General features: G+C 40.5%; 1 protein-coding gene across 1 annotated transcript; it reads right to left on the bottom strand.

Annotated features, from left to right (window-relative positions):
• Positions 1-1518: 1518 nt before the first annotated feature.
• Positions 1519-10813, bottom strand: LOC124132797 (agrin-like). Its single transcript, XM_046496924.2, has 6 exons — positions 10724-10813; positions 8682-8765; positions 7466-7645; positions 4679-4779; positions 3903-4098; positions 1519-1663 (listed from the first exon to the last, which is right to left on the bottom strand). The coding sequence occupies exons 1-6, from the start codon at positions 10755-10757 to the stop codon at positions 1572-1574; spliced, it is 687 nt and encodes a 228-aa protein (XP_046352880.2). The 5' UTR covers positions 10758-10813; the 3' UTR covers positions 1519-1571.
• Between the last annotated feature and the right edge of the window lie 460 nt (positions 10814-11273).

The raw sequence follows: 11273 nt of genomic DNA, 5'->3' as shown, positions 1-11273 counted from the left end.
CCGAAATCAGATTGGGTTAACTACTGGTTCTTGTTCACATTTTAAAGCATGTTTCATGAAAAGCTAAACAATCAGCCACTATGTGAATTGCTTGACTTCCTCATTGACAACATAGATGTGAAATTTGGTGATAGAACATCTAGGCACGTAATAGGTATCTCTCAAATGAAGGCTCCCTTCCTTGCTGATCCATTTCATCGTGCATATGAATTGGAATTTCTGCTCGGATTGGCAAGATTAAAAGAGAATATGGCTAAGAAGTTGAGCTTATAATATGATTTAGGTATATCGACGATCTGATAACGTTCAATAACGGTCAAATAACTAAGTTCCTTTCATCGATATACCCACCTGAACTAGAAATGAAAGAGAGCAGTGAAACCGAATCATTTGTTTCATTTTTAGATTTATGCAGAACGAAGGTGGTTAAAAACTCCCCATATGACTTTATCAAAAGGGATGACTTAACCTCCCAATAGTCAACGTACACAACTTTTGAGGTACAACTGAGCCGCGATTCTCTTTGCATGAAGACTTCAAACAGGGTCATACGACTCCAGCTCAAAAGTTGTTTGATCTTAGTTACAACATTCAAGGACTCAGCAAAGCTTTCAAAAGGTTTTATGGTAGACATGCAGAGGGCATTTACAAATTTGATGCATCATCTGATGCAAATATCAATTTTGACTTGTTCCATATGCTCCCGTGTGTGTTTTTCAGGTGGACAATTGACTTGCCCTTGCACGTATTTGGGACGAGTGCAGGAAACGCCCAACTTTTCGCGAACACCTGCTATCTTCCCTATTTGACAGTGGTTTATAAACACATGCTCGTGATATAGTTCGAATCGTACAAAGATTTCGTACAGAATTTCGAATGATTGTGTTAAAGGTTCTTGTCGCTTGAACTTCTATCAGTGTGTGGTGAGAGCCTTATCCACGTCATGTGTTCACGAGCATATGTCATTTCTTTCCAGTAACGTATGTATTATTAGTATTTTAAGCATACCTTTCACTCAATATCAACAAATATATCATAAAGTTTAAATACACTTCTACAATATCTGTACAAAATTACTGTGAAAAAATACGACTTTAAAACATTTTATACATGGCGCCTTATTTGTGTATCAATGAGTTCAAAAACATTTCAGTGGGTGGGTGTTCTTTAATTCCACAATCTGATGTATTCGAGCTACACCACTGTACGAAATCGAGGCTGGACAAGATGAACCAGTGGGTAATATCATGACCAATGCTAATAGGATGACACACACTTATCGAAATCGTAACAAGGTGACAGATTGATCCTCGTGTTAGCGGGCTCCTGCCACAAGCTTGAGGGTTTGGCCAGGGTATATAGTCCCACATGATGATGGATATATGTGGACAGCTAGGACTTATTTAGGCATATCCTGACCACTCTGATTAAGAAGATTCGGGAAGACGTTATGTTTATGTACACCTCATGGGATGAAGCTAACGTGATACTAACAGAAACTTACTTTGACTCATAATCAAACGTTCATATATTTATTGTTTCAGTTTTTACTATCTGACAGTTTCATCAGTCTAGAAGAGGCTAGCGACGGGGCCACCAGGGTAGTACTGTGGGTATCCGCTAAAGTGGCATGTGCCATTGTAAAGGATCTTGAAATCTGGCACTGAAACAAATGCATGGTGAAAAATAGTTACCAAAAACAAAGAGTTCACATTCGTGCCTTAAAATTTGCAAATCATTGTTCACATGAATCTGTAATACATATAACTATATCACTGTCGGTAATCCCTACATATTTCTAAATTTTTATATTATACATGTGTCTTCTGACTGATCCTTTGGTAAGAATGTGACACTGGTGCCCCCGTTGTTAAAAACACGGCACGTAGTTGTGTTGGAATTAATTATTCTCAGACTCCTTTGATCGTATGCTCAAATCTGACCTTTACCTTGGTTTGAGCGTACAATGCTTGGATTACATAAACGTCTTCGTCCTTTTTGAGAGTAGATTTTCCTCCTACCTAAAGCCGACATGGCGTGATAGGAATTGAACATACAAACTTGCTCGCTCGTCGTACTTAGAAAATTTTAACGCTGTACTATTTAGCAGCAACGATAAGATTCCTTATGAAACCAAATATGAAACTTGAGCGAACCCAACCTGGTGTTCTAATGACGTAACGTTATAAATATATACACATGCACAAAAGTTAAGCGCCACCATATTCATAGACTCTTGATTTCACGTGTGGGAATCAGAAATACGAACTATGATGATGTATGACTGAATTAGGCTTCCATAGTTTCATGAACCCAAATTTGTCCAGATACCACAAGGAAAGCGTGTTTTACGTGTTGCTGCAGTTCCCCTACCCTATAAATAGTGAAATTCAAGTTTCAGACACGTGGTTGCATTTTGCTCCTGTGTGAGATCCCCCATCCAATAGAGGTTGAAAATCAGCCATGGTGAGGAGAAAGTTAAACAACGCTGAAAGATGGCAAGTGATAGGCATGAAAAATGCTGGCATGTCATGCAGGGCCATTGCAAGACAAATGGGTCGTCATCACAGTGTTATCACTCGTTTGATTGTCAAACATGGTCAAATCAATGATGTCAATGACAGGCATAGGTCTGGTAGGCCAAGAAAGACCTCTAACCGAGAAGATAGACGTCTTTTCGGGATAGTCAGACGAAATCCATTTGCCACTTAAACAGATTTAAGACTGCAGTGGATTACCCATCAGAGACTCTCGACGGTGACCGTAAGGCGTCGCCTCAGAGCGGCTGGTTATAACGCCAGAAGACCAGTAAAACGTCCTCAACTGACTGAGGGGCACATGCGGAATCGTCTGATATGGTGTCGTGCCCGTAGTCGATGTAACTTGGCCAACTGGAGAAGGATCCTTTGGTCTGACGAGACCAATGCTGCTACAAACTGTTGATGGTCGAATACGTCTTTGGAGGCAACGTAACACTTGTTTTGCACCAAGGAACATCCAGAAGACCTTAGCATGTGGCGGGGGTTGTGTTTCCTTCGGCTGCAAACTTCATCTGGTGACAATTCGTGGAAACCTGAATGGCAAACAATACCAAGATGCCGTTCTTCGTCCAGTGGTAGTCCCTCATTTTGACAACCATCCTCTTCAGACAAGACCTGTTTACATGGACGACAATGCTAGACCACACAGATCTCGGGCAGTTTTGGCTTATTTGCGTCAAGAAGCTATTGCCACTCTTCCTTGGCCGGCCTGTAGTCCGGATCTTAATCCGATTGAGCATCTCTCGGACATTCTTGGCCGGAAAATCAGACATCGTGATCCCCCAGTTCAAAATCTCGCTGGACTTGAAGCCGCACTTCATGAAGAATGGATCCGTTTGCCTCAGAGAAGCATTCAACGACTTGTAATGAGTATGAGGCGTAGGGTTAAAGCTGTGGTCAATGTCCTCGGAGCATACACACGTTACTGACGTTTCTGTCTTGCAATAGACTCTGCACTCCCTATGGTGTCTATGTGACACCTGATATGGTCAGCTGATATCATGACAGTTTCTGGTCTTCTGTAAAATTCCTTTCTGCTCATATTCTTTTCGATCACTAGATAAACTTGCTTGGGGACAGGTTTTGCATCACATGAGGTTTACATATACGGCTTATAACAATCGTACATCTCGTTATAATAGTCATCATTAAGTGCCAAAAGTAACAGCTCACAAATATGGTGGGTGGCGCTTAACTGTTGTGCATGTGTATATAATGTCATGAAAACGGGATATGGTTTTGTGAACATTGGCACAGCCAGATGACGTCACAGTGTTCCAACTGTCGAATCAGCCTTTGAAAAATCGCAAATATCCACATGTCTTATCAGTCTTACCAGTGGATTGGTTGCATCAGACGTACCTTTAAGGGAAGGGTTGAGCTTGACTTTCTCAATGAATGAGTCGATGTATCTGCACAGTTCGCATTCGCCCCTGAAGGTTCCATGGTTAGTACAAATTGACATTTGGCTCAGGGGACAGAATGTCTGGATGCTGCCACCGAGAGGTCCCTCCATGGCGATGTCAGATGTGTTTACCGCAAACTTTTCACAGTTAGCCTGGAATAGGTATATGAGCATTGTGTCACTCTCTGCTCAAAGCTGCTCACAAATTGACTCGTTCACTCATTTTTTTCCATTTTCGCGTACACGAAGGAGAAATAAAAATAACTTGCAAGTGTATGAATGATAGGAGGATAGTTTGTAAACTATTTGTACATGTCTGATAATATTCATACCATTATCAAAAGGTATTTTTGTATCTTTTTTTATTTGACATTTCCAAATGGCCAGAAATGGCCCTCATCCTACCTCGTCCTTTATAGGTTTGGCACCTTTCTGATACTCATTCAGTTGCGCTGACTACTAAAGTCTGCACCCTGCATCCACTGTCCTATTTGGACATGTAAAAATACAACTTGAAATCCGTCATATGCTTTACAGTTTTTCCTGATCTGTACCCATGCGTATTTGGAATTAATGAATGCATTCAAATGAATAAAAGCGACAAAACCCCTTCCATAATCACAAGAAATCTCTGACAAAAGCAGATTCAATTGCACGATTTTGACTATATGATGAACATGTTTTTATGAATCACCATCAAACAGTGATGATACCAGCATGTTGGAAGACTTACTTCCACAGGCGTGGGGCAGGAAGTGGTGTACGACACAATGGAGAGACGGGTGCCGTTCTTGGAAGCAGCACACTGGGCCAGGGTGAAGCGACAGTTATTTTCTGTTGTGAAACAATATCCATTGGTTATTCATTCGGCATCGTCTTTGAAAACAGGTGTGTGGTTTTGTCCACATCTACATACAACATTATTAATTTGACATCGTCTTTGAATACAGATGTGTATTTCAGTCTGTGCTTTTAACAGAAGAGTCAGATACAAATCTCTGTTCAGCAGTGAACGTTAAGCTGGTAATATTTCATCTTTATTGAAACATATAACACTATCAAGGCTACCTTACGAATGGGTTTTGATGTCACTGGAATGTATTAACCTCCCCGAGCGACAACTTGTTGTACTCTAGTCTTTAACGAATTGTAGGTATTCGCAGGTGCAGGTGGTGACTTCGGAACCCCTTTCTATTAGAAGAGAAATATTTCAGGGCGATTCTTTTAGCCCTTTGCTTTTCTGTTTGTCACTAAATCCTTAAAGTTTTTTGCTCAGCAAAGAGGAAGGTTATCACCCGGGACCTCCTCAGCACAGATCCCCAACACTCCTTACTTACCTCCTTTACATTGATGACCTTGAACTTATTGGCAATGGAGAATCTACACTAAAACAAGAGATTCTGCTGATCGCGTCCTTTTCTAATGATATCGGCATGTCCTTTGGAGTCGACAAATGCAACAGTATTCATTTGAAACGTGGCAAGGTAGAAGAGGGGGAATCAGTCAGTTTGGGGGAGGAGTTATGGACCATCTTGTGGAAGGTCAGGTCTATACGTACTTAGGGATGCAGATTAGGGAAAAACTCCAGCATGCCTATATCAAGGACAACCTTTGGGCAGAGTACACATGTAGACTTAAGAAAATCAGAGCACTCGCAATAAAGTCGAAACCACAAATACTTATGCTGTACCCGTCCATTCGATTTCTTTTGGTGTTGATTGGACGAAACAAGAAATTCAGGGTATTGACACCCTCACACGAAGAATCATGGCAGACAATAGATCACACCACCCTTGCTCTCCCTCAATCGCTTATATTTACCAATTATGATGGGAGGGTGGGGTTTGATGAACGTGGAGGCTCTTCATGATGGAACTGTTTTGTGCACTTTTGCACACATGTACTTGTCTGATGATCCTCTTGTGAAGCATGTCAAGCCTCACGATGACATCCGTTTTCTAAAGTGAGCCGAGGATGTGGTACATAATCACAATGCCGGTGTTTGATTTTGTTGATAGTTCTGTACTGCTGGACGGCACAGAAGTGAGTGACAACGAAGCGAAGTGCCATATCAAGTCGGCCCAGACTTTTAAAGGAGAGGCTTTCTGAACGACCACTGCATCGAGTTTATGTGCAGTGTGTTGAGAAGATCAGCCATCCTGCAGTCCTTCAATTGGATGAAGTCGTCTGGCCTGAAAGTGAAACAGAAGGCTTTCTGTTTGATGCTCAGGATCAGTCACTTCCCACTCGAAACCGTCCATATGTTGATTTTGCAACAAAATGTAAATTTGAAATGTGTATTATGTTATGGATTTAATGGGACTGTCCAACACATTGTCAGTGGATGCCCACCTTTGGCACAAACACAGTATCTTAAGCGACATGATGTTGTAGCTCGATCATTTTATTACCGTCTTCGTCATTCTTGTGGTTTTGACACAGAGGTCCATCCATGGTACGACCCACAATATGTAGAGGGTGTCATGGAAAATGATAAATACAAAATTCTTTGGAATAGGCCCGTATACAGTCTCATATGTATCCAGGCCAACAAACCTGATCTTGTCCTTGATCCAATAAAATCATTTATATTATTGAACTTTTTGTCCCTTTTGACACTAATGTGATTGACAAGATTCAGGAAAAGCATGGCAAATATGTAGACCTCGCTTTCACGCTTGCATCCAAAGTACCAAGTTGTCCGACTCCCAATCGTTCTCAGTGCCTTAGGTTTGGTACCTCCAAATCTGTTGACTGACATTGGGAGAGTACCCGTGTTTGCTGCCAGGAATACAGCCCTTCTGACAGTCTGGTTAATGCAGAAGGCTGAAGTTTTGGGGAGTCCTCACATTCTCCGAAAAGTTCTGGGTGGGTTTGACTAGGAAGGGCTTCCTTGGAGAAGTCCCACTCGCTGTCTGGGCTGCGTGTAAAGGGGGCAAGGGGCCCTAAGATTATGATGAGCCTACCAGTCTGACAGTGCCATCTGTACATAAGAAGAAGAAGAAGGAGAAGAAGAAAAAGGCAGGCAACCCCGATGACAGATGTTTACACACATCTTCGTAATTATTTGATATTGGTTCACCAAACGATTCCACTTGGATGTTGTCCGAATAACGAGGTTACACTGTATACATATAAATATGTTGAACCTATATTTAATTATTAATATCCATTATAATTGACGCCAGCATATTTATTGCCTTGTGCACGAAACACGATATCACGACACAATAGTTATGCCATGATCAGTGTGTGCCTATTGCATTAGCTACAAATCTCTCACCGAATTGACAAAACACTGCCAGACACGCAGTATACCCCCGCGAAGATCCGGGTTAGAATTGGTATTCGGCAACCCATGCTTGTTGATGCATGTTATGTTATCCCAATTGCGTAAATCGATGCTCATGATGTCAATCACTGGATTATCTTGTCTGTGCTCGATTATTTACAGCTGGAATGTTGCTGTGCGACCTTAAACAACAAATGATCAACCAAACTCCAGCTGCAAATCTCTCACCGTACACAACGCCGTCAGACGCGCAGATAGGGGATTTTTCCTCGTCGCATATCTGGTCACAAGTGGAGGCATGATAGCCGCCGAGGATGTTGCCACAGGGTCCCCTATAAGAGAGCCGGATGGGTGTGTGGCCTAATTGCTGGTTCCTGCAGTTGGCGGTGTAGAGGTCACAGGAACTTCCTGAATACCACAAATAAGGTATTTGAGTTCCATACCGTATTTACCAAAATCTAAGTCATAGACACATTAGGGGATAAGCATTGTATGAATTCAAATTTGCGGGTGTTATTTAGTATTTGATGGCAGCAAATGTCATTACTACCCGCAGATGTTCAAATACACACGCTTATCTGAAACAAGGTAATGTTTATCAACATTGTAGCATATTGAGCATACAGGATCTACAACAAGTCAACAGTCATGCTCTTATGGTATCTATGCCGTTTACATCTTGATTGGGGGCGGTCGGGTAGCCTAGTGGTTAAAGCGTTCGTTCGTCACGCCGAAGACCCGTATTCGAATCCCGACATGGGTACAATGTGTGAAGCCCATTTCTGGTGTCCCCCACCGTGATATTGCTGGCATATTGCTAAAAGTGGCGTAAAACCATACTCACTCACTTCTTGGTTGGTCTATAAAGCTAATACAACTAGTAGTCCAAATGTATAATAATTCAATTGCAAAAATAGTTAAACCTATATTTGGTTTTGTCACATAATGTGTATTATACATGTGTAAAATATTGTTTTTGTGGAAAAATTAAATAAAGCTTCTGGGTTTTTTTAGAAATATATTTTTACAATCTAGTTACGAACGTGAACAAATGCGGCTTTCCATAATAAGGATAAAAAACCTATGCTCATTCTACGATCAGCATGTATTTGTGCATCACTAACAAATAGTGAGGATAATAGGTGTTCGCAAACAGTTCATCGTATCCAGCCCACTGGTGGCACATGTCACAAACACATCCAAGACACGTCAACCGCAAAAACAAAGCTGGACCACATGGTTCAAGTTAAAATAAGGAATTGCATCAGACAACATGTTGGTCAATGATGCGTCGTATTTGGAAATCTGTTGCACATGTCTTCTAAAAAAACTTTCGAAAGACTAAAGACTTGAATGCTGTAACCCTGATGAAACACCTTTTGAAACATTTGAGACTCTTTGAAATCTTCGTAGCAATTGCAAATTATGATAAAGTAATACTTACCGTAAGTTTGTCCGTCCGATCCACACACAGGCGAGTATGCTGATTGACAGTTCATGTTGCAAGACGAAGGGGCGCCAAGTGCCACTGAAATTCAAAAGCCCAATTCCAGATCAGTCTCGGGTATCTGCCGAAACAGATTTCAAAGGGCGTCGAAGCCACAATTGTGATGAAGCGTATATGAATGGGTCACTGAAAGTAAGTGATGACACCAGGTACGAAAGGGTAGTACAAGACCAACACACAAAGACAGGAATTGTTTAGACTTAGAACCGAGAATCCAAATACCAGATATTATTATGAAGGAAATAAACTTGTTGAGGTGGCTAGGGAGAAGAATGAATAGATAGAGCACAACCGAATCCCTCGTGACCCACACAGTAACGTTGGCACTGGTGTTGAACATCAACGACGATCTACAACTGGATCACGACGAGTGACCATATCCAACTCCCGCCGTCCGGCAGGGGACATACCAGATAGGATTGGGGCCAGGGTCATGATAGAGACAGCAACAGAGATTGTATGACACTTTATGCTATAGAAACAGACACTTGTCATCCCCCACCATTGAAGACCAGTCTGCCGCAGAGCCTACAGTACCAGATACATGTAGATCCGCTCGATATGATACAAACAAAAATGTTACCGAGAATATTCTTGATTCTCCAATAACGAGAGATGAGATTTTAGACAGCATATATAATCTTAAAAGTACCATGGCAGCTGGTATAGATGATAATATTCCTGAATTCTTTAAACATTTTTCAGATTTACGACTTACATACTTAGATTTAATATTTGATTTGATATTAGAAAATGGGCATTTTCCAAATTCATGGTCGATTGGTATTATCGTCCCAAGCCATAAACAAGGTGATATAAATAACGTAAATAATTACAGAGGTATTACCCTTTTAAGCATATTCAGTAAGATATTTACATCTATCATTAACAAGAGATTTGTGTTCTGGGGTAAAACTATGGATAAAATAAGTGAAGCCCAAGCTGGATTTAGAGAAGGTTATACAACTATTGATAATATGTTGTTCACATGATCAATTTATTGAAACTTGACGTTACACGGGTATTAAAAGAGAAGAACGCATTTGTCCGTTGTGCGCCCTGAATGACATTGAAGATGAATACCACTTCCTTTTTATATGCCGATTTTATATACCTGAATATTACTTTGTCAATCCCAATTTCTTTAAATTCTAAGTGCTTACTTTTACAAAATTTATCTATATACATATAACATGCAATGAGACACAGGAAAAACATTATGTTAAAGACTCTACTGCTCTGAATGTACAAATTATAAAAGTACTATAGGCCTGTAGCTTCCTTAGTACGTAAAATAAAGAATGCGATGTATGTAAATGCTATGTTTTAATGGGACACTGGAACTAATCGTTGATTGCAACCAAAAGAAGCGATCGCTGCTTTACGGCTGTCGTAAGTCTATGTTAAACTATGGATGTTACGACTACGGATGTCTCAAATCTGCAATCTCTTTGTGAGAAAGCTTAAAAGGCATTTTCTTATTCACAGCAAAGCATCAGACATGAGTATATATGTGCTAGAAACCAATGACTTTGACCGGAAAATAAGGTTAAAACATCAATTTTAAAAGTTCCAATGTTCCGTAATATGAACGTATATAATGTATGATGTGCCATTTAGCTTCAAGATGCTATTCCTACAGTTTCTGAAAGAATGTGTTTCAAAATATTTTGAGGCAGAAAACACGACAGAAAGTGACAAAGGTCATAGTATATTACACTGAAAGGGACAACAGGGAGTTTTAAATTCAATTTACCACTGTCCAAAAATCACCGTAGGATTAAATCCCATCTGTAAAATTTACCTACAATTTTTTACCGGGAAACGAAAATATCTACGAGAGTATGGCCTCTGTGACAAAAATTATGTTGAAAACAGTGATTCGATGAACCACTTGAACATTTGTAGATCCCCTTTGGTCCTTGTACAACAAAACTACGTTCGGCCTCCTGACTGATCTAACAACCACGGATACATACCAGCAACAAACGAGAGACAAACAAGAGCCAACATGTCTGTTGTCGACGAGACAGAGAACTGACCTGTACGTACTTTTTTCTAGTTTTGCCTTTCTAGGCGACCTAGATTTTATCATATGATAAAAGCACATGCGTTAAATGCAGACTTAACTTGGCGAAATGCCATTGCTAGCAATTTTGCTTCACGTCCCACATGATCTGCCTGTTCAAACTTTATGATGGATAACAATTTATATTGGGGATGACCTGAGGTCAGATTATGACGGACTACTTTACTGATCGTAAGTCATTGATAAGTTGCTCGTGCTTCAGTCGAATGTCAACCTACGTCTGTGTAGAGCGATATGGTTTCAGACTGTCACGCACACTAAAAGTTTTGATTCTGTTGGAAATGCCCTCTTCTGCAATGCAAAATTACTGTGTGTTTAGATATCTAAATATCGGATATTTAGTCGAAGGATTGAATTTCAAATATAGCATATTAGTGATCACGGGAATTTGTTTTTCACCAAAACACCAATGATAATTCTGAAACGTCGCCGATGAACCT

The sequence above is a fragment of the Haliotis rufescens genome, unplaced genomic scaffold (genome assembly GCF_023055435.1).
Source record: "Haliotis rufescens isolate VD_foot unplaced genomic scaffold, xgHalRufe1.0.p SCAF_11, whole genome shotgun sequence".
Lineage (NCBI taxonomy): Eukaryota > Metazoa > Mollusca > Gastropoda > Lepetellida > Haliotidae > Haliotis > Haliotis rufescens.
This window is presented reverse-complemented; position numbering and strand designations above follow the sequence as displayed.

Bases quoted from the DNA above. Each gene is read 5' to 3' on its own strand.
- LOC124132797 (XM_046496924.2), bottom strand. From the start codon at position 10,757: ATGTTGGCTCTTGTTTGTCTCTCGTTTGTTGCTG. The intron at 7,646-8,681 runs GTAAGTATTACT...TGTGGTATTCAG, and splicing joins ATCGGACGGACAAACTTACG to GAAGTTCCTGTGACCTCTAC. The intron at 1,664-3,902 runs GTACGTCTGATG...CATTTGTTTCAG, and splicing joins GCTCAACCCTTCCCTTAAAG to TGCCAGATTTCAAGATCCTT.